At 43.8% G+C, this 24,102-nt stretch overlaps 1 protein-coding gene across 2 annotated transcripts in view; it reads left to right on the top strand.

Moving 5' to 3' along the window:
- Positions 1–24,102, top strand: part of veph1 (ventricular zone expressed PH domain-containing 1) — a 140,946-nt gene that overhangs the window by 61,790 nt on the left and 55,054 nt on the right. For both annotated transcript variants that reach the window (XR_011980813.1, XM_072695722.1), the window contains exons 6-7: positions 4,875–5,084; positions 21,745–21,965. Coding sequence is in view for 1 of the 2 variants with exons in the window: in XM_072695722.1 (XP_072551823.1) it covers positions 4,875–5,084; positions 21,745–21,965 (431 nt within the window). In the remaining variant the exon portion in view is untranslated. The remainder of the gene's footprint in view (positions 1–4,874; positions 5,085–21,744; positions 21,966–24,102) is intronic.

The raw sequence follows: 24,102 nt of genomic DNA, 5'->3' as shown, positions 1-24,102 counted from the left end.
CTCAGCTAGTTTGAATAGACAAAAAATTCAAAGATCCTCTAAGTTTAGACTCTACTAAACACAAGTCAATTAGGTGACCATAGTACTCTGCTATTCACCCAAGTACTCTTGGAAGAGGAGGGTCTTCAGTCTGGCGTTAGACTTTTCGGACACCCAGGGGAAGCTCGTTCCACCACTTCGGTGCAGGACAGAAAAAAGCCTGGACGCTCCACTTCTGTAGATCTTAAAGGATGGCGGGTCGAGCCGAGCCGTACTTGAAGTTGGAAGGGCTCTTGGTGCGGATCAGCTTTTGACCATTACTATCAAGTACGAAGGGGCTGGCTGGTCCAGTCTTGGCTTTGTAGGCCAGAGTCAGGGTCTGAATCTGATGACCTGGGCAGCAGCTACAGGAAGCCGGTGAAGAGAGAACGCAGCAGTGGAGAGACATGGCTGAATTTAGGGACATTGAAGACGACCCGACCCGTGCCGCTGCATTCTGGATAAGTTGCAGGGGCCTGATGGTGCGCAGAGGGAGAGCAGCCAGAAGAGAGCTGCAGTAATCAAGTCTGGAAGTGACGAGAGACTGAAGGAGCACCTGGGCGACTCTCTAGAGAGGAAGGGTCGAATTCTCTGGATGTTCTACAGGAGAAATCTGCATGACCGAGTTACGTTTCCAACATGGCTACACCAAGGCTTCTGTAGATGTGGTGACCAGTGAGTTCTCCAAGGAGATGGCAAAATTGTTCTTAAGTCCAGCAGTTCCCGGGATGGCAGGTCAAGCCGAGCCGTACCAGAAGCTGGAAGGGCTCTTGGTGCAGATCAGCTTTGGACCATTGTCATCAAGTACGGAGGGGCTGGCTGGTCCAGTCTTGGCTTTGTAGGACAGTGTCAAGGTTCTGAATCTGATGCGGGCGGCAGCTACAGGAAGCTACAGTGAAGAGAGAACACAGCAGTGGAGTGACATGGCCTTCAGAGGTGTGTCAGGTCTGTTGTGGCTTATTCAGTATTAGGCAGGTGGTGCTAATGGTATGGCTGGCATTAGACATGGTGCTAATTGGCTCATGTTTGTTTATCTGCTCCAGAGAGTCCTATTCTATTGGCAATACTTCTCTACAGAGACGAGACAAGCTGTGTTTGTCCCTATGGTGCAGCACACCTGAAATACAGACTAGACTTTCATCACAGGACTGAAAACTAGATCAATAGAACCCAATTTAACAAATATGTTTATTTATTGAGCAAAATGATCCAACATTAAATCATTTTATTTATTTTTTTATAATATTATTTCTGTCCTATGAAAAACATGTATCTCCAAAAGGGTGACTTTACAGTAGAAAGGAAAAACTGGAGGCTAACTTTGAATGGAAGTCAATGTAGAATAACAATAATTATTCCCAGTAATTTAGAGCATTTCTATTGAACCATGAGGCACATGGTTGTCATTGGTCAGCAGCGATATGAATATGAAGTGTCATTAGTGTGTGTGTGTGTGTATTACTGTTAGGGATGCTCACGTGGAGAGTAGGACTGCGATCCCTCAGTAATGAGCGGAATGTGAGAGATTCTGGTCATCTCTCAATTATCCTTGTTCACGTCCACACCAGCGTGCTAATCAGCCAGGCTGGACACTGCCTGCCAGGATTTCTAAACCGGTCGAAACTTTCCTTTTACTGATTTATGGAGAGGAACATTTCGTCCTTCAATGGTCAACGTCGTAACATAACCCTGTAGTCTCTGAAATAGCAGCCTCATACACCCTCAAAGTGAAATACCACAGGAAAAGATGGGAGAAGTCCGGCTTGGGGCTACACATAGAGCCCAGCCCATTCCCTTCACCCCTATTCCAATCACCCACTACAGTACAACCACTTTACCGGGGTAATCAGCTGGACACTGCCGTCCTCCACCTCCGTCAGTGCTTCGCTGGGTAAAGCACACCTCAACCACCATCTGCTTTTACTACACTTTTACTACAACATCCTTGGCAAGGATGCTGAAGCACAGTATAACACTATGTTCATCCAAAAGGCAATGTCTATATTTCACGTCCATTAAATCCAGTCTAATGTGATCGAATATTATCGAACAGTATAATAAATTAGGTCTAGTTGTTTTGTATGTTTGCAATCATCCTAGGGACACACACAGCTTGTCTAGTCCCTGTAGAGAAGACATGAACCTTTTGGCACCATGCTGCTGCCTAATGCCAGGCGTGGGCTGGAGGGGTATAAAGCATTGAGCTGTGGAGCAGTGGAAGAACTGTGTTCTCTGGAATGATGGATGGTGGAGCTCCATCTAGGATGTTTAGGAAGAGTTGGGGAGTTAAAGTGGTTGAGGTGGGTGGTGCCCATCCAACATCCTGGCCTCACTAACTCTCTTGTTGCTGAATGCAATGAAATCCTCACAGCAATGCTTCCCCAAACTTTAGCAGAAAGCCTTCTTCTCTGGACAGTGGAGACAGTTACTCCAACAAAAGCAGGATACACTCTTTTTCATATTCTTAAAACAGTGAATTAGCAGGTGTCCAAATACTATTATTTTTTGACCACTCTTCTTGGCAGAATTGGTAGATGTACCAGTTCCATTGGCAGCAACACAGCCCAGAGCATGATGCTACCACCACCATGTTTAACAGCTGGCACAGCACTGTGGCCAAACAACATAATCTTTGCTTCGTATGAGTACAAAACCCTGCTCCAGGAGGAGGAGGCATGTGGTCAGCTTCACATTTTAGTTTGAAAGTGTTGACGGGCGGCAGGTGTTCTTGGACGGCAGCCTCTCGGTCCCTAGATTCAAAGCATGCTTGATTGTAGACACTGGAGTTCCAGCAGCTTCCAGCTCATGGCCTTTGGCAAAGTGGCTACATCTACCAATAACTTGTACTTGGGAACAATTGTTTGAATGGATGATTGTGTGTTTAGAAATATTTTGCAAGCAATACAGCCATTCATTTCAGAAACTATGAAACTATGGATATTACTGCAAGTAACTGTACTGTCAGCTTTTAGGGGTCTTTGTCCCGAATAGACAAATTCACTGTTTACTGTTATGCAGATTAATTTATAATTGAGAAAGAAACATGACGCAAGTGACTGACTCAGAGACCAGACTCCTACCTACTCCTGATAAGACGATGACATTAATGAGCCGCAGAGCTTCAGCAGTTAGTCACTGACATTCTAACTAAAATCATTGCATTGAGCTTCCAGGAACTTAATAATCCTCAGCCCCCAAACCCTCACACCAGAGGGTCAGCAGAGGCCTGGGGGTCAAAGCGAGGGCATGCAGAGGGACAGAGAGAGAAAATGGGGCAAAGGGACAGAGAGGCTGAGAAAGGGCGAGACAGACAGAGAGAGAACAGTTGGAGCGATGAGAGGCCGGCTGCTCGCTCACGTGTGTCTGTGTGTGTTTGGCTCTTTGTGGCTCTTTCATCACAAGACCAAAAACTAGATCAAAAGAGCCCAATTTAACAAAGGAACCTATTGGCACCTGATCTAAAGCCAAGCGTGGGCTGATCAGCTACTCTTTCTTTTGAAATTAAGGCAATTAATTAAGAGTTTACCCAGCTTTTGTTGGAGGAACTGTCTCTGCTGTCCAGGCAAGAAGACGGCTTTCTATTAGATTTTAGAGAAGCATTGCTATGAGGATTTGATTGCATCCGGCGACAAAAGCATTGCTGAGTTCAAGATACTGGATGATGATCCCCACCCCACCTCATCATTCCCAACTTCCCAACTCATCCCAAAATAACTGTATGGAGCACCGTTATCCATCATTCCAGAGAACACAGTTCTTCCACTGCTCCACAGCTCAATGCTAGGGGGCTTTATACCCCTCTAGCCCACGCCTGGCATTAGACATGGTGCCAGTAGGTTTATGTTTATCTGCTCCGGAGAGTCCTATTCTATTGGATAGCTTTCTCACTGGCAGCAGACTGCCTGAATTAAAGCTCAGACTACTGATTTCAGGAGGATCACAGAATGGTTTTCTGGACCACTGGACCGGGTTCAGAAACAGCCTTCACACTTATCCAAACGCAAGTGTGAAAACGCCCTTTGGGGTAGCTGAATGCATTCATTAGAAGAGTGTCCACAAACATTTGGACATGTAGTGTATCCAGTCAGAATTCTGCTAGAAGCTTGTTGATGGCTACCAAAAACATCAGGGCATGCTGCAAGCTGCTGAGGCACATTTACCCAAATGTTAGGTGTTCTGATTGGGTGTTTCGGACCCTGTGTAGATTTCAGGGAATCCTAAAAGCTCTAAATTTCTGTAGGTTGACCCTCTTTCTGCCTCTGAACAAGAACAGATCAAACAAACCACAGAAAGATCAGCACTGCCATTGCATTCATGTCCATGATGAATGTATGTAAACTTCTGACCACAACTCTATACAATATACTGTTGCTGAGTCTCTCTCTCTCTCTCTCTCTCTCTCTCTCTCGCACGCTCTCTCGCACGCTCTCGCTCTTCCTCGAAAAACCCAGCAGAGAATCAGGAATTCATTACGGGGTGGGCAGCTCTGAGCTGAACCAATCACAGTGCAGCTTTTACTGGCTAGGGCCAGATCAGAGCCTCAGGAGAGCTGAGCGAGAAAGAGAAGTTGAAGGATTGTTCCTCTGTTCTTACCAGCTCGGACCCCCACACAGCGCGCACCATCATCACGCCATTATTACGCATCATGAGGCCTGGCCAGCACACCAGCGCTCCCAGCGTGTGTTTTCACTTCCAGCTTTCACCCCTTCACATTTTCCCGTCTACTTTCTTGCCATCTTTCTTCGTCTGACACTCTCTGGAGTTCACACCCTGAGTGTGCGAAAGTGTGTGTGTGTGTGTGTGTGTGTGTGTGAATTTTGCTGCTGTGAATAATCTCTCTCTGGCTTCTGTCTTAGGTGTTGACCCCTCTGGTGCCGTGCCTGATTGGTCACCTGAGCGACGCCACATTGAGCGATGCCCTCCTGACAGTGCTGGTGGGTGTGGCACCAGTTAGCCCCACCTCCCTCAGGCCATTCCTGCCCATGCTGAGGACTGTGGGTCAGCAGACGCCAGGGCTGCTGGGACATGTAGCCAAGATCCACGGGGCAGTGGGCCTGACCAGTGAGGTTAGTCACTCAGGCACTCTGGCACGGAGCTGTTTCCAATGGTTGGGTGTGTTTAATCTGATGTTTCCCAGCTGGCCGAAAGTCACGTTTCCCCACTGATCAGAAGTCTCTCGCCTGTGCGTTTCTATATCACAGGTGGGGCGACTCTCCATCATGGCTCCATCCACCCACACACACCAGAGTTTAAACCCTCATAATCATTCATAAGGGCTTATTAGAACAGGTGTACATTGTCATAACACTGTCTGGGGTGCAATGATATAAAAAAATGACAAAGGCAAGTTTTATGACATCATATAGTTTACCAAAAAAAGGGGGAAAAACTTATTATGCATTTTAATGTAACTTTGGAGCATTTCTATTGGTCCGAAAAGTAAAGAACCGCCGCCAATGTCAAAAAGTGAAAAAAACAGCAAAAAGAAGGATACACGGTTGATAAATGTTTATTATGGGTTATGTCAGATGTTATAAAGGCTTATGGAGGTGTTATGTAGCCTGTCATGGATGATGCCCTACAGTAAAGTGTTGTCTGAATATTGCTGTGAAGAGTGTTGTTGCTGACAGTGTGCATCCATACAGGACCACAGTTCACCTCTTCTTCTTCTTCTTCATCTTCTAACAGCTACTTTCAGCATGATAATGCACCATGTCTCGGGCTGGACCTAGGGCTTATTTTGTTAGCGATTTATATAATGATACATTTTTTAGATTACTAAATTAATCTAACAACTAGTAGTTTATTGCTTACTCTAAATTGGATTCAAATAATGTATTCTACTAATAAAGAAAAATATTATTTTTCTCAATAATTCAGTATTTTCTTTAATTATCTTCTCTTAAATCTCATAGGTTGCATTTCAGGATATATTCTGCAAAAAATACCTCAGTCTCTTTATCTGAAATGGAGTATCAATATTTTATCTTAAATACTTTAAAAATGTAAGTATTTAGGGCTAAAACTTCTATTTGCAAAGTAAAGCCCCACCAGTTTGTACAGAAGTCCCTGTAGTTACTGAGTAATACGCCTTAGTGTGTGATGAGCCTTGGAGTGTTGAGGGTAAAGGTAAAGGTGCAGGTATTTGTCACTGTACAGCAAAATGTGTCCTACACATTTAACCCATCTGTGGTAGTGAACACACACACACACACTAGTGAACTAGGGGCAGTGATTACACACACCCCTAGAGCGGTGGGCAGCCGAGCACGGGAATCGAACCAACAACCTTGGGTGTGTTAAAGTAATCACTGGCAAATGTTTTATTTTGTATTTTGCATCACTGAAGTGCAAGAAAAATAATAAAAAGGATTTACAGGCTGCAGCAACAGGATGTGCTGCGGGTTTCGGGTGGAGGCGGAGGTTAGGACTAGGACCAGGGTTAGGTTTAGGGTTTGGGTATGTCTGGGTTAGGTTTTGCTTAATGGAAGTTATATATTAAGTCTATGTGATGTACCAGATCAACAGTAAATCTACTTAATGACTGTAAAGCATCTACAGAACGTCTTCAAGATGTTCAGCTCAGCGTATTCAGAGGCTGCTGCACTGATCTGCTGTTGATGTGTTACTGATACTCTATTAAGAGTCTATTAATCATCTACAAAGGACCACTCCGGCACCAGACATAGCTGGATACTGTCAGGATCTTCATGAAGACTGCATAAGTGGGTTTCCCACAAGGACCTAAACACACACACACACACACACACATGCACACTCTTTAATGAAGCTTCGTAAGAATGGGGTTTATTTTTGGAGAGCAGTACTGGACTCCTCGGTGCATCGCTACAGTCAGATCATTGGTTATTGTTAGAAATGAGGAGATGCCATCGTTACATCATAAATATCAGTTTCCATAATTTATCAGAGCTTAACGGTGGACGCCAGAGACCAGTCCATCACTGTAGATGCTCTTCGAACATGGGGGATTTCGCTATTCTGTGATTTATGGTTTGAGTTTGAGGAATACTTCACAGACCAACATCAGGCATTCTTATGCTCTCCAGAGGACTCTGACTATAGTAGGTTGAGTTGTGCGCTCACATACACATGCGCGCGCGCACACACACACACACACACACACACACACACACACACACAGACACTAAAAGCTTCACTTCGATTTGCAGTGGAGGATGTGATGGTCCCCATGTGGTTTTACGAGTGTGGTAAAGGCCATGGGAGTCATCTGGACAGGAGGACTGGAGAGGATAACACTGCATTTAGGTAGACCTTGCGGACGGGGGGAGGTGACCTTTCTTCATCTGCACATGCTGGAGAGCCTTGCTGGTCCCTTGTTGTTCTCAGTAAGTGCTTGTCCCAGTCATTGTGCTGGACAGCGTCTTTCTCTCCCTGTTTGTGTGTGTCAGCAGACGTTCTGCCTATTTGCTTGCTTTGCCCTAAGCTTCAGGACTGCTTGTGCCAGCCTCGGTTAACGTAACCCGCTCATGCCTGAAATGGATTGCATTGAAACTGCTGGCGGCTTGAAGACAAGCGCTGAGGTGTCAGAATCACACAAAAAACAGACATGTGCCTCCTTTGCTAGCACTGGAGGTCCCACTGTGTATTGCTCTAAAGGTAATTAACACCCTGCTCTCCCTGTCTGTATTGTCCAGTCTGGGGTGTTTCTCCATTCCTAATGTGTTTGCTTTGGACCCAGTCCAGCATCAGGACCTGTTCTAGCATATCGCGCCATAGCTGTCACTCAAAACCTCCATTTTTGCCGTTAAAATTTCATGAATCAAAACTTAATTTATTATTTTTACTTAAACTTTCATTAAAAGTTTTTTCCTTGCCATTTTAGAGATGCAAGGTTTTTGCGTGGCAGGGATAATATACGTAACGAAGAGCCAAAATGACACATGGAGACGTCTGAGAGATCAATTCCAGCACCCTGTCTCCTTCAAAAACTGTGCTAGTTCAGCAGCTTGCTCATTTTCAAAGCACAGCCGTGACGTTTCCACACTGGCATGAAGCAGGTCTATGGCCCCAGCTCTGTTAAAGCTGGTTTATTGAGGTTTTGACGAAGCCAGAGACGTGCTGAACATGTACTAGCAACTGCGCCCTGTTTGCATTTCATGTTTTCCAGGCCTGAGGTTCTTCAGGCCTGAGGAAATGCCCAGAATATTTCAAAAACGCAAGAGTAGCACAGGGGCTGACGTTCCACTTCCAGGAGCTCTCAAACGAGGTGGAGTGGTGTGTTGTGGACGGTCTGCCAAAGTATGACTACAGGCATAGAAGGACAGAAGAAGTGGAAGGAAAATGAAGACCCTGGCTTTGTTTGTTACAGGTTACAGTTTATTAGTTTAGGGGTTTGTATTATTATTTACATATTTATGAATAATTACATCATTATTTTTACAATATTTACTCATATAGTGATTAGATTGCTGCTACTGCTTTTTTAGATTTCTCTGCTTTCCCACTTTTCCTATTTATGTCCACCCCTCTTATATTCCATATTTGTATTTATTTATTATTATTATTATTTTATTTATTCAATATTTGCTCTTTTGGTGTAACTGGGACCTTGAGGTCTCAATTTCGTTCCATCCCATGTAAAGTCTGCTGGAATCCTCAACTCCTTAAGTCTGAATACTAGCCCAAGTAGAAATCCTGGGAAGTCCGACATGGCAGTCGGCCTAGGTAGATTCACAGGAGATTTTCCACCAGTGGCCTTTGCAGTTAGACTACACTTTCAGCAGAAAGGCTTCTTAATAGTACTGAAACGGGTTCTTTGAATACTAGAACCCTTTTTGGTTCTGTATAGAACAATTTTTATAAGAGGCTTTTCCTTGTAGATAAAGAACTACACTATCTGGACAAAAGTATTGGGACATCTCCTCATCAAAGTCGAGTGTATCCTGCTTTTGTTGGAGTAACTGTCTTTACTGTCCAGGGAAGAAGGCTTTCTACTAGATTTTGAAAGAGCATTGCTGTGAGGATTTGATTGTATTAGCATTAGTAGGGTCGGGATACTGGATGATCACCACCATACCTCATGCCCAACTCTCAATATCCTCTAAAAAGTACTGGATGGAGCACCGTCCATCATTCCTGAGAACGCAGTTCCTCCACTGCTCCACATCTCAATGCTGGGAGGCTTTATACGTATGAACGTAATCCAAACATTCCCTAGAAAGACGGCGATGTCTTGATTACGTAATTGTCCTATTGAGGTGAGCAAGGTTGATATCTAACAGAGTATTCACAATATGTGTTCAGTACACAGACATACCTGTATTCAGTCCATGTCAGCATTCATTCCTCAGGTAGATACTCAGTGGAGATACTAGGGTTTAAAAGACTTCTATAGAAGCTGAAGTATCAACTTAAGCTTTTTACTCTAGTAAAAGTGTAAAAGTACTGGTGTCAGAACGACTTCAAGTAGAAAAGTAAAAGTAATGGAAGGAAAACAAAGACCAGAAGCTTAGGCCGCACCACAGGGGTCTATAGTGCACTACCCCCCCCTCCCCAAAAACCCATTTCTCTAAAAGTCATAATGAGGAGAATGTTCTATTAAAATGTTGATGTTAAAAATGTTGGGCTGCACTAGGCTCCAGTTTCAGCTGCAGATCTGCCCATTGAAAATGAAGCATTTCAGTAATATCAGCTCTATTAAAGGAGCGTCTCTGTGCTCTACTGAGCATCAACATGAGCTTCATGGAGGAAAATATGAGGAGTCATTGTCTAGAAGTTTTGTAAAGCTGCAGAAAGTCAGACTTCAGAGGCGTGTTATCAATAAGCTTTATTGGAATGTAAATGTGGGGCTCAGTCGGGACGTTTCACTGCAGGTCTCTTGAGTCTCTGCCACGGACACAGTCTTCATACTAGACTACAGACGTCTGCTGTGATGGTGCAGTTTATCTGGATAGGGTTTTTTAGAGTCGGCTAAAAATTAATGACTCCAGTAAAGGACAGATAACCACAATTTCTACTTAAGTAAGATAACGAAGTATTTGTATTTCATTACTTGACACTTGACTGGTGTTCAGAATATGGTAATTCCTTTAGGAGAACATTTAACCCAATCATTTTTAGAGTTGACCCTCAAAAAAAAAAACAATACAACCAATAACAAGCCTTAAGTGGTTTGAATGCTGTTCTGTGATATTGAGCATGCACCCACACACATGCACTACATGGGAGGAGGAGTGGGTGCCTTGGCCGATCATTGGATGTTAATTCTGGGATGATTATTAGTGACGTGCCAAAATGCTCCTCTTCCCCTGGGTAAATTCTTCCAGGGCTAGGAATCAGAGACGCCAGCATTCCTACAGCATCTCCCCCAAGGAAGCCGGCGGCGAAGGCCGGAGCATTCCCGTGATACGTGAGAGTGTTTTCTTTACACTCTGTACGTGCTATGTCTGTAAACACAGCGTAACCCAGCCTCCAATCGTAAAAGCACGGATTCTTCGAAGTGACACAGCTAGCTGCATTCCAGCGTCTTCTTCAATGGGGAATGCACACGTCCCTTGCGCAACTGGTAGTTTACTTCTGTTAGTCATTGTCACATTTGGCTGTAAAACCACAGCGTGAACAGTGAGCAGTAAATCAGTCAATAGCACTGGCCATTCTCGTGTTATGTGTTTTTTCAGGAGGCATGTGGAGACTGGAGAAACCCAGCTTTGCACAACACTTTCTCTCTTAGGCTAGGAATCCTAATTTCTGAAGTTCTTCCTCTGTCACGCTGTGGGTATTTCACTGTGCCCACCGTGGAACTGCAGTGGACCATATGTCCATGCCTATGTTAACGCCTCTCACTTTTGAGCTACACTTTCAGCAGAACGGCTTCTTAATAGTACTGAAACGGGTTCTTTGAATACTAGAACCCTTTTTGGTTCTGTATAGAAATTTTTTTATAAGAGGCTTTTCCCTGTAGAAGAAGAACTACACTATCTGGACAAAAGTATTGGGACATCTCCTCATCAAAGTCGAGTGTATCCTGCTTTTGTTGGAGTAACTGTCTTTACTGTCCAGGGAAGAAGGCTTTCTACTAGATTTTGAAGGAGCATTACTGTGAGGATTTGATTGCATTAGCATTAGTAGGGTCGGGATATTGGATGATCTCCACCATACCTCATCCCCAACTCTCAATATCGTCTCAAAAGTATTGGATGGAGCTCCACCATCCATCATTCCAGAGAACACAGTTCTTCCAATGCTCCACAGCTCAATGCTGGGGGGCTTTATACCCCTCTAGCTCACACCAAGCATTAGACAGCAGCATGGTGCTAATAGGTTTGTGTTTATCAGCTCCAGAAAGTCCTATTCTGTTTGCAGTACTTCTCTACAGGGACTAGACAGTGGGTATGACTTCAAGTAGCTGAATGCATTCATTAGTGTCCACAAACATTTGGACATATAGTGTATCTAACCAAGCAGAGAATATCATGAGGATTCAAAAGTTTTTGCTCTTTTACATACATCTGTATAGTGGATCTGTAAGCCTTGCTAAAGAACCCTTGAAGAAGCCCTTCAGGGTGAAGGGGGGTCCGGACACAGCTTGTATTGGCCCTGACGATCATTTCCTTTTGGAGAGGCGTCAGCCAAGCTGAGAAAAACAAACGACTATAAAAGCATCATGTTCCAGTTCCCTGCTAACGTGTTACGACTGGCCCTGCAGCCCCGAAAAAACACACGTCCATTAATTCAGCAACTCAACTCAGTACACAGACATACCTGTATTCAGTCCATGTCAGCATTCATTCCTCAGGTAGATACTCAGTGGAGATACTAGGGTTTAAAAGACTTCTATAGAGGCTAAAGTATCAACTTAAGCTTTTTACTCCAGTAAAAGTGTAAAAGTACTGGATTCAGAACGACTTAGAAAAGTAGAAAAGTAAAAGTAATGGAAGGAAAACAAAGACCAGAAGCTCAGGCCGCACCACAGGGGTCTATTCAGCAACTCAACTCAGTCTTGAGGGTTAAATTAGGAGCCACTGATCAACTTGCTTTTAGGCCTGGTTTTAAGTTCGCCGGGTTTAGAACTGTGTGTTGAACTCCAGAGAGCTAATGTATCCGATGTATGAGCTGTTTGGTGGAGGCTATTAGAGAAAGATATTAAAGCCAGTAAATATCTGGCCATTCATCCGTCCATTTTCCCATCCGCTCCTTCCTGGTCAGGGTTGCGGTGGGTCCAGAGCCTACCCAGAATCAGTGACAGGAATTAAGCATTTTACCCACCATGTGCATGTTTTTTGGGGGCCATATCGGGAGGACACGTCAAAGACCTCACAGACAGTAACTGGCCCACAGCAGAGATTGGACCCCCAAACCTAGGCCCTTGAAGCTATGTGATACTTTCAGTCACAGTTTACATTGTGGTTCCTTTAATGATATGAAGTTCTCTTGTTCCAGAGAAGGAGGTCTACATGGGGCTCAACTTTCAGGGTTGTTTTGGACCTGACATGCAGTAAGAGACATCTACAAATATCCCTAAATCGTCTCGGTCATTTAGATTCCTCCTGTACCACATCCGTAGAATTCCACCCTTCCTCTCTAGAGAGTCGCCCAGGTGCTCCTTCAGTCTCTCGTCACTTCCAGACTTGATTACTGCAACTCTCTTCTGGCTGCTCTCCCTCTGCGCACCATCAGACCCCTGCAACTCATCCAGAATGCAGAGGCACGGGTCAGGTCGTCTTCAATGTCCCTAAATTCAGCCATGTCTCTCCACTGCTGCGTTCTCTCTTCACTGTAGCTTCCTGTAGCTGCTGCCCAGGTCATCAGATTCAAACCCCTGACTCTGGCCTACAAAGCCAAGACTGGACCAGCCAGCCCCTCCGTACTTGATGGCGATGGTCAAAAGCCGATCCGCACCAAGACCCCTTCCAGCTTCAAGTACGGCTCGGCTCGACCCACCATCTGTCAAGATCCACGGAAGACGAGCGTCCAGGCCTTTTTCTGTCCTGCACTGAAGTGGTGGAACGAACCTGGGTGTCCGAACAGCAGAGTCCAACACTCGCTGTCCTCAAACCCAGACTGAAGACCCTCCTCTTCTGAGAGAACTTGGGTGAATAGCAGAGTATTATGGTCTCCTTATTGACTTGTGTTTAGTAGAGTCTAAACTTAGAGGATCTTTGAATTATTAGTCTATTCAAACTAGCTGAGGTTTTTCTTGGGTAAATAGCAAAGCACTTTTGTAAGTCGCTCTGGAGAAGAGCGTCTGCTAAATGCCTTAAATGTAAATGTCTGGGTCAGATATACACCAATGCATTAATAACACTGATTATTTTCATCTACAGTGGCTTCACCTGTCAAGGGCTGGATATATTAGACAGCCAGTGAACAGTCAGCTCTTGAAGGCAGGAAATATGGGCGAGCATATGAATCTGAGACACTTTGACAAGAAGCAAACTGTGATGTTCTAGACGACTGGATCAGAACTTCCCAAACGTGCACCAGGAAAACGACAGTACAGGGTCATGGACACCAAAGCCTGATGTGAATCATGGAGCCCCACATCACAATATACTGGACTTTTTAAAGGATCTGCTGCTAACATTAGTTAGTCTTGGTGCCAGATACCACAGGACACCTTCAGAGGTCTTGTGGAGTCCATGCCTCGAATAGCCAGGGCCTACTCAATATTGGGCAGGTGGTGTTAATGTTATGACTGCTGTGGATGGACATTTGTGGCCTGAGCGGAAGCCCTAGGTCTAATAGCTTTGGTTCACCTTATTTTAGAGTGATCTACTGATCTGCTCATCCATGCTTCTTCTCCAGGAGAGAACGTGGAGCTACAGTTAAGGATTAAACTCTGGAAACAACTCATTCTAACAGTGGGTACACAAAAATGACGACAAATTACCAATGGCTGTCCCTGGTCTGTCCCTGCGTGTGATTGAGATCAAGCATGTGTTTGCATGTCTTTGGACGCCACATGTAGAGGGGTAAGTGTCTCAATATTGGTCGGACCCTCAGGAGCACTCTATGGGGTCATTCTCTTGGCCCTCCTGTGACGAAATCAAGGACACTAGAATGAATCAGCAGTCGAGGAGGGCATTGTGAAGCAGGCCTCTTGGACGAGCAGTATCCTTTCGCTGCCAGTTGTGTGTCAATCTGGCACCAGTAAATGGAACCCATTGTCCGTCTGAAGTTGGCTTCGCCGTTTTGGCTCAGCCGCCAGCGTGTAAAAATTGCCTCTAAACACGTCCCGTCCCGAGAACAAGAAAATGATTTGTGGTTATGACTCAAAATAACCATTGGCCTTCATTGCACATAGCATTCATCACCAAGCAGTATTTCAGTCAGTATGAAGTGGCGATTAGGAAAATGGAGCTGAGTGTTGGATTATCTTTAGGGACTTATGCCGTTGCCGTTTTGCTGTTTTCTACAGCAGGAACTTTTTACACAGCCTTAATGGAAATGTCAATGATGCTTAGCCACTCTACGGCTCAGTTCACATTTCAGACTGCACATAAACACAGGCATGAAGTCATATGTTTTGCCCTGGCGCTTCCATTTTACCCTCAGCCATCGTGAAATAAATACCTTTAAACAGTTGTTTTGAGACAGTGACCGGAGATCCTGCAAGTTAGACTTACCAGGCTGACCTAACCCCCCTCTCTTTTCATCCCACCTCCCTGAAGTGGTAGTCTGGAACCGCTTCAGTAAACCTTCAGCCTGCTTCTGTCGTTGGTAGCGAGGTGATACCTTCTCTAATGTGGTCTTACTTCGGAGGAACTCAGTTGTTAGCCCACTTACGAAAAGATTTCGTAGGTTCCTCTTTGTGTTTTAGAGCTGAACCACTTCCAATATTTCCAGTATCACTGTTAGAAAGGAAGGTGCTGCAGATGGTTCTTTGAGGGATCCATAAAAGAACCACCTTTAGTTCCTTAAAAAAACAAAAACCTTTTAAAGGTCTAAAAAAATCTTGACTTGATGTAAAGGCAAAGATCCTCTCTGTTACAAAAGTGGTTCTTTGATGTCACTGTTTAAAGAACCATTTGAAGCTCCCTTATATTAGCTTACTGCTAATATGCTATATCTTTGCAACACACTGGGTACTTAAAATAATAATAATATATATATATATATAATTATTATACATATATATAATAAATTATAGAAATATACATATATTATATTATAAATATAGTAACTTATTAAATTAAATAAAAAATAAATAATTTACAATATAATATAAACAGTAATATCAGAATTTTATGACGACCCCTGGTCTGAAATGAACTCGGCCCATACTATCATCTCCACTTTGTAGTTCTATAAGTCCAGACTGTAGTCCATCTGTTTTTCATTTTGCATACTTTGTTAGCCTCCATTTACCCTGTTCCTCCAGCATTGAGCTGTGGAGCAGTGGAAGAACTGTGTTCTTTGGAATGATGGATGGGTTCTCTAGCCAGTACATTTGGGATGAGCTGGGGAGTTGGGGATGCTGAGGTGGAATGCTGATTATCCAACATGTTGCTGAATGCAATCAAATCCTCACAGCAATGCTTGTCCAAGCTCTAGTAGAAAGCCTTCCTCCCTGGACTTCTTCCCTGATGTCCATTTGAATCCCACAAGCGTTTGCAGTTTCTCCAATGCTGGCCCTGTGGAACTGCCAGGAACAGCCCGCCAAGGAGGAGAACCTGAAAGCCTGCAGGAGAACAGAGGAGATGAAAGACGATGAAAGAGCTGGACGAGTGCAGAGAGTGTAGAGCTTTGGGCAGTGTTAAGGAGACCAAGCAAACCAAATGAAAAGGACACTGAGCTTCAAGAGTCTTTCCTGAAGGACTCTTGTTTTCTGAGCTTTTCACCAGGAGCTGAAAAGGCACAGTAGGCCCGATAAACATGAGCTCCATGAGCTTTCCAGCGTCAGCTCATGAACTCCTTCAACATTTACCAACACAAAGTGCTGAGGTTGTTAATTCTTCCTGCTGTGATCAGTTTTTCTTCCTGCTTGCCAACAAATGCAAGAGAAACAAACATCTGAGTAGAGCAGGCACCTCCCAGGCCTAAAATGCTCGATGCTAGCAGAGTTAAAATGATTATTTACCCAAAAATGCAAATATTGGCAATAAAAAAAATGTAGGCCAGTTAGTTGAATGCAAATGAGCCGTGCCGACTGCCATGGATTTTCCTTTAAACTACAACCACACCGAAGTAGGTCATCACGGCCAGCTCGAATGTCACGCTGTGCTCTCTCTCACTCTCCAAACCGCCATTATAACAGGGGGACGTCGAGGTGGAGGCTGCCGAGAGCTGTTTGATCCCTGGCCAGGCGTGAGCTGGAGGGCAGTGCACTCTCCTGAAACGCTTTACTGTAAGGCCTGAATAGGCGGCTAACACCCGCTCGTTACGGTCTGATTGTGTTGCTAATTATTCACTAACATGGCGTGTTGGCCGGGCTTTGGTAGAGGTGTCCAGGACTTGTGTGTGCCGCTGTTGAGCACAGATGGGACTGTGAACAATGGGGCGCATTAAAAAATGACCAATTTTTGTTTGTCAGCTGCGGAGTTATGCTTAGTTAAGTTGTGCTAAGTTAGCTTAGGTCCAACAGTAGGTCTGACAGCAGTGCTCAACATTATTAGCGCTCTTATATTTATTATATACAGGTCAGTCCTTTCTTAAAACACTGTAGGTGGCATTAAATTAAGTGTGCTGTTTTTGTTTATATATATTTTTAACGACATACTAGGGTCAAATTAATATACACATGAGCCCTCAATAAAGGGCAGGATTCCTTTTACATCAGAAGCATGGCTTACTCAGTGATTTTAGTCCCATACGATTGTGCCATGTCAGTCATTTTACATTTTTGACTGTCTTCTGTAAACAGGCCATAAAAATAACCTCAGTATATTAATCTAATGTAAATCGGCATGTGTATAAATATTCCGTCATATCCCGCCATAGCCATTTATTTAAAATTATGGAGGCGCTCGAGGAGGCATTGGCACAGATACATTGGGTTCAGTCTAAAGCTAGTCAAAACATATAGAAACAGCTATAATGATAGTATTAATAATAATTGATTGTGAGACGTTTTACAGTAACAACTGCAATCAAACATTTTGTGATAACTTGTGATGAGTCTCTACAATGCTATGGAGGAAATTTGGCCCACTGTCCTTTGCAGAATTGTTTGAATTCTGCTACACTGGAAGGTTTTCAAGTATAAACGGCCCATTCAAGGTCTTTCCACAGCTTCTCAATGGGATTCAAGTTAGGACTTTGACTTTCCAACTCCAGAACCTTCATTTGTTTCTTTGAGACATTCAGAGGCGGACTTGCTTGCATGCCTCAAATCATTGTCCTGTTGCATGTCCCAGCTGCGCTTGAGCTTTAGGTCACAAACTAACAGGAGGACATTCTCCTTCAGGATTTCCTGAAAGGGAGCAGAATTCATTGGTTCCTTCAATTATGACTAGTCTGCCAGGTCCAGCAGAAAGCAACCCCAGACTATCACAGTACCACCACCATGTTTGACTGTTGGTATGATGTTCTAAGGGTGAAATGTGGTGTTAGCTTTACGCCTCATGAAGCGGAAACCATGTCGTCCAAAAAGTTCCACTTTTGACTTATCAGCCTAGAGACTACTATCCCAGAAGTCTTGGACATCATCTTTGTTCATTTATTTATTTATTTATTTATTTATAGTGTTGTAGATTTGTCTGGATTTTTTTTAAGACCTCTTTAATGAGTTGTCGATGGGCTCTTGGTGACATTTTTGTAGGCCGGCCACTCCTGGGACAGGTAATTGCTGTTCCAGGTTTTCTCCCTTAATGTTTCATAACTTTCACTGTGGTTCACTGGAGTCCCACTACCCTAGCAATAGTTTGCAACCTTTTCCATCATCTAGTGGCCTCTACAGTTTGATCTTGAGGTCTAAAATAATGCGTATAGCTTCTACCAGACACAAGAAAGAAAAAAGGGATTATGGATAGAGGTCAGACAATCTGACTGGTCACAAACCAATCCTTCTGAGAAAACATTTGTGGCTTTGGGATCTTTTGCTTTAAAGCGCCTGTGCCTGAATGTATAAAGAGAGCTATAAACAATAGAACAACCAAGACATGCTGGACAGCGTCTGTGCAGTTCAAGGTTTTCCAGCAAGACAGTGATCCCAAAACACACCCAGACCCACAAAAACATTGTTCATAGAAAAACATTGGACTGGTTTGGAGTGGTCAGATCTGAGTTTAGTGCTGATCTATGCAGAAAAATGAATTCTGCACACATTCAGGATGGAGACCACATTGCAGTTGAAGAGTGAGAGGACCTATCAGCAGTTTACTGGAGGCCTTTGACAGTAGTTATCATTGCCAGAGGTTATGAAGCTAAATAATGAAGAAGGGTGACGGTAGTAAGGCCAAGGAGGACAAACATGACATCAGACCACTGCTAAAACATCTAAGTTCAGCCTCTTTTTGCTCTCAAAACAGTTGAGATTCTGGTCCAGTTTGACCCTGATGATTCTTGTAATTCCTGCAGATGTTTCATGACTGTGATTCTCCTCTCCCAAAGATGTTCTACTGGACTCTACTGGATCTGGTGAGTGGCCACAAGACCACTGAAGAACTAAAGGAATGGACTTTTTGGTTCATTTTGTTTTAGCTCATCCACCTCAAGGTTGGAGGTGTTGTGTATTCCAGGCTTTTTTGCTGACCCCAGTTTAGTGGTTATCTGGGTTACTGTAGCCTTTCTATCAGCTCCAACCAGTCTGACCATTCTCTCGTCTACAAGGAGCTTCCATCTTCAGAACTAATGCTCACTGGATGTGTTTTCTTAAACCCACCATTCTGAGGAACTCTAGAGACTGTTGTGCCGAAAATCCCAGAAGATCAACATGTCTACAAATATTCAAATCAGTCCGTCTGACACCAACAATCACGCCACACTCAAAGTCAGTGAGAGTGGTCATGTTTTTCCCCACTCTGATGGTTGGGGTAGTGATGGCTTATCTGACCACAGTTGAGTGGTTATCTGAGCTACTGTAGCCTTTCTATCAGCTCCAACCAGTCTGACCATTCTCTTTTGACTTATCTCGTCTATAAGGAGCTTCCATCTTCAGAACTGATGCTCACTGGATGTGTGTGTGTTTCACTCCGGGCACATGTGTATGTGTGTGTTCACAAATGGTAATGATGTGAATATCCCCTGGAGTGCAGGCCTGTATGATTGTATCCACTGCACTGCTACCACACAACTGACTGACTGGACGATTGCATGAACGAGCAGGTGTACAGGTCTTCCTGAGAAGTTGCTTGGTGAGTGTATTTGGCAGATAAATCAGATTCTGATTCTTACTTAGTCCTGACTCATCTCCTTGACTCTATGTTTTCACCTGTCTGTCTTTCTCAACAGTTGTCTCTAAGCCAAACCCTTAATGTCCCACTGAGACATTCACCCTCTCTGCTCCCCCGGGCTGCCCATTGTGCTCACTGTCCACTGTGTGTGATTCACTGGTGTGTATGTGTGTGTTCACTGCTCGGATGGGATAAAGGTTCCATCTGTGTCCGACACTAATGGTCTTGAGACAAAAGAGTCTCCAGGAAGGACATCTTGGTCCCTCATCTCTTGGCTGAGATATCAGATATTCCCTCAGAGGGTGAAGTGTAATCTACCAACAGCGCATTAAAGCGTTCAAGCATTATTACAGATGTTGGCGTTCGGCTCCAATGATTGTTTTATTATAACCACTGTGTTCGATGAAGATACGGCAGAGGTTAGTGGAGCCTAGAGAGGCGTGTGGAGTTGGGCTTTTATTGAATCAGCACCGCTCTGGCTGTTCTTGGCCTTGGTTTGTACAGACGCAGTGTTCTGGAGCCAAGCTGGTGTCTAATTTAAACACTACCAGATGTTTACATGCGTACTCAATCCCCCAGATTCACGAAGGCACCAACATACTTACTCATTGTCTTAGTGGCTCCATACTGTTCAAACCTAAACGTGTTACCGCAAAAACACCAGCGTTCACCTATTGTACAAAAATGTCCAAAATTCCTCTCCTGATATTCCAGCACTGATGGGTTCTTCCTACTGTTGTTTTTCCCATTCATGTTTTCGATCCTGTTTTGGTTTCGGTCATTACGTGCCGAGGCTGCCAGCTCTTTTCCCTCTTCCAATTTTTTACTTGGAAGGAAATTATTTCCTATTAAATTATGAAAAAGTTCTCTGAAATCCTCACAGGAAAGCAATGATTGGAATATCCAGTTGCCGTGGATTGATGTCAATAGCTGAGATAAGTGTATCAGTATTGTGTCAAGGGCGAAACCACCGGAGTCCCACTTTGTCGTGCATTCAGTGAGATTCAGTGAGTGGGGATAAACTGCTACAGGCTGGATAAGCAGATACAGCCATGTGGAAAAATTAGGACACCTTATTTAATAGCGGTGTAATGAAACACAAACATCACGGTTCGGTTCGCACTGATGTTCGGACCTCACGGTTCAGTCCAGTATGAGTGCGGTATAACGTAAAAAACTGTTCCATCTAGTGCCATATAGCCACCCCCCCCCCTCCCTGGGTTAGTTAATACAGCCTGTAGGTAATATTTAATTAGTAAATAATTAGTTAATTAGTATTTAATGCACACACACACACACACACACACACACACACACACACTAAAAAACAGACACATCCTCGTCCAATCCACCATGATTTCAAGCAGAAGGGGGGTGGTGTGGTAGGCTGGGTAGTTGGTAAACAAGACTATACTTACTATAGCAGTACTCCTAAACCACTACAATTCCCAAAATACCATGCAAATACAGCGACTTACAGCTGCAGGTTTCCAGGTGGCATGCGTGCTGGTGAAATTACCATATTTACCCTAATAGCACGTATCATGTTTTCTCCATTCGACTGCATGCACTGTGTGTACCGTGACGTATTACATACCATTACACCCCTGATTTGTTCAGACATCTGAACGTTCTTAACATGTGAAAATCTCAGGATATCGGCAGTTTCTCACATACTTAACACAGCCCATCTGACACCAACAATTACTTAGTATTTATATTTAATTATATTATTGTTTATAATGATGCCCAGGGAGCTTTTTAGTGAGAATGAGCTGGTATGTTGACCATTCACACAGTGTTTTTATTTTATTTATGTCTTTTTATGTTTATGTAGAATATTTAAACATTTTTATATTCCAGGTTTAATGATCTTAATAATTAAAACTTGATTGTGTGTTACATTGATGTAATTGCATAAAAAATGTATAAAATGCACTTCAAAAGACAATAATATTGTTTATCCCAATTATTTCTGGGACAAAATATCAACCAAAAGAAATTGGCATCATGACATCCCATTTTTCCCCATTCTGATATGAACGTCACCTGAGGCTGCTGGCCTGTATCTTTATATGGAGTGTATTGTGTCCACTGCACTTCTGCCTCACAATTGCCTCATTATTGGCTGATTACCAATTAAATTAGTTTTTTTTTATATTTAAGCACATGGATAATTTGATCTTCTTATATCAATAGTGAGAGATGGAGGCAATCGAACTAAACACACACAACTGAATACAGCTCTTTGGATCTGGTCATGGTGATCTTCACCACTCACTTCAACCATCAAGAGGTTTAAATAAGACTGACTCCTCCAGAATCCTCTCGGACCATGTTCTGATCATCTGCAGCTGATTCTGTTCATTATACAGAAACTGTGTGGTACACTGTGTGCTTGTGTGTGTCTCAGGAGCAGGCGCGTGAGGCTCTGCTGTACCTGGTGTCTCTGTTAGCGTGTATGGAGCACAGCGTCCACCACACCCTGCTGCTGGAGATTCGCAGCCTGACTGATCGTTACAGCAACATCCTCGGAGGAGGAGCCAAAGACATCTACCGCATGAGCAACAGTTTCAGTGCCATTGCCAGGCTGCTGGGGCGGAGGCTGGAGGCTGATGGTGCCACAGCTAGCAGGTATTGTCTCTCTCACATACATACATCACACAGGGTACACACACATATACACACTCGTCGCACAGTTATGCTGTAGTGTACGGAGAAGAACTGTCACTCTTGGCAAGATAACAGGGAGGGCAGCTAGTAGAAGTGCAATGATACCCTATAATAATACATTTAAGTGGACGAAAGTATTGGGACACCTACGTATTACAGCTAGAGGAGCTTTAATGAAATTCCATTCTAAATCCACAGGCATTAATATGGAGCTGGTCCTCCTTTGCTGGTCTCCTACCAGCAGCAGCAGGTCTGGAGCTCTGCTGCAGTTACTGAGTCAGTTGGAGGCTTTTCTGCACTCTGCTCTGAGCTCAGCACTCGGCCCTGACCCCGCTCTGCAACTTTACGTGGTTGTGACAGACACTGGGTGGACAATGAGCTGCTCTCTGTGAGCTGTTCCTCCTAAACTCTTCCACTGTTCAATAATAATACCACCCACAGCTGATGAAGGAAGATCTAGGAGGGAGGAAATTATAAAATTTCACCAGCTGACTTGTTGTTGTTGTTGGTGCAGCGGTGTCTCCTATTACATACAGAACCACGCTGGAGTTCAGTGAGCTCTTTAGAACCTCCCATTCTTTCACTAATGTGTGTAAGAAAGGCCGACTGCATGGCTAGGGGCTTGGTTTTATACACCCATGGCAATGAGACTGATGAAACATCTGATTTCAATGATTAAAAGGTGTGTCCCAATACTTTTGTCCACCTTTCATCTTTGGAAACATGGTTTAGAAAGCTATGGATCATTTTGGACATTGTATCCCCAATCGGCCTAGCATTAGCTTTTAGCCTCGTAGCCTTTTTTAAGCCACAACAGAGCTTCCTCAGGTCGGAGCATTAGCTTTTAGCATTTCTAATTTTTCATTCATATTCTTCTGAAGTAGCGGCTGAGGTTAGCCTTGAAAGGCTATTACTAGTGCCCTGTGTTTATGTGTACATTTTGTAGGGCATAAATGTAACTATAAATATAAGAGTCAGGACTGTTATGTAACAGTTTTAGGGTTTTAGAATCGGCACATTTTACAGCTCTGTTTGGGTTCTGCCAGAACCTGAACAGTGTGGGAGGTTGACGATATGTTAGGTCTATGTACCGGACTCTCATTATTCAACTACATCAAGGGTAATGAGGCCGTTACTACCCTAAAGGCAACATCCAGCCGCACGTATACTGTACATATCTTTCGGGATGGTGTCTCCAGCGGCAGCCAATTTTTTTTATTCCTTGTTCTTTCCCAGAGTTGACCTCCACTCTCTCCCACTCTCTAATTTTCTGTGTTTATACTTTGCGCTCTGAATATACAGGACATAATTGTGTTTTTCCAAAAAAGAGCTGAGCAATTAGTTTCATAACAGCATTTCAGGTTTTTATTAGCGAGCGCTGTGTCCAGGCTTTCTGAGACCGGCTGGTTTTCACTGGTTTTCATTTAAAAAGCCTGAATGGTGAGAGCACGTACAGCAAGCCGTGAATTCCACAATGCAATTGGCCATTATTCACTAATGACCAGTGATGGATTCATAAAAATCCACCCCCCTCCCTCCCAAACGAGCAGAGCTCAGAGCTTCTGGGATTGGGAAGAAAGTAGTTTATGTTGAGAGACACTCAGCAGGCCCGACTCATTGAAGGTGGCACGCAGAAGTCAAGCTTTTCCAAACAAGAACATTGTGCAATTCTTTTCCAGCGGCTTCGCTTGCTTGGGGTCTGTAGGATGGGGAACATGCTCTGCTAAGCGAGAGAGGGAGAGGGAAAAGACAGACAGCATGCTTTGGGGTGGAGGGATGGATTTGTTAGGCTGAGATTTCATTACTGGCATTACCTTACAGTTATTTAGGAATGCAGCAATGCTCCACTGACAGCACATCACTGCTGTCAGAAACAAGCCTTGCAACTGCAGTCTTCAGTTTTGTCCATTTGAATAGTTTATTATGTAATCAAAAATAAAATTACAAAAATAGATACAAGTATGAACATGTGAATTCTACGATTGAGAGGTGTGTCCCAATACTTTTGTCCACCTTTCATCTGGATCACAAAGCTATAGATAATTTTTTTGCCCTTGTATCCCCAGTCAGCCTAGCATTAACTTTTAGCCTTGTAGTC

The sequence above is a fragment of the Salminus brasiliensis genome, chromosome 13 (genome assembly GCF_030463535.1).
Source record: "Salminus brasiliensis chromosome 13, fSalBra1.hap2, whole genome shotgun sequence".
Classification (NCBI taxonomy): Eukaryota; Metazoa; Chordata; class Actinopteri; order Characiformes; family Bryconidae; genus Salminus; species Salminus brasiliensis.
This window is presented reverse-complemented; position numbering and strand designations above follow the sequence as displayed.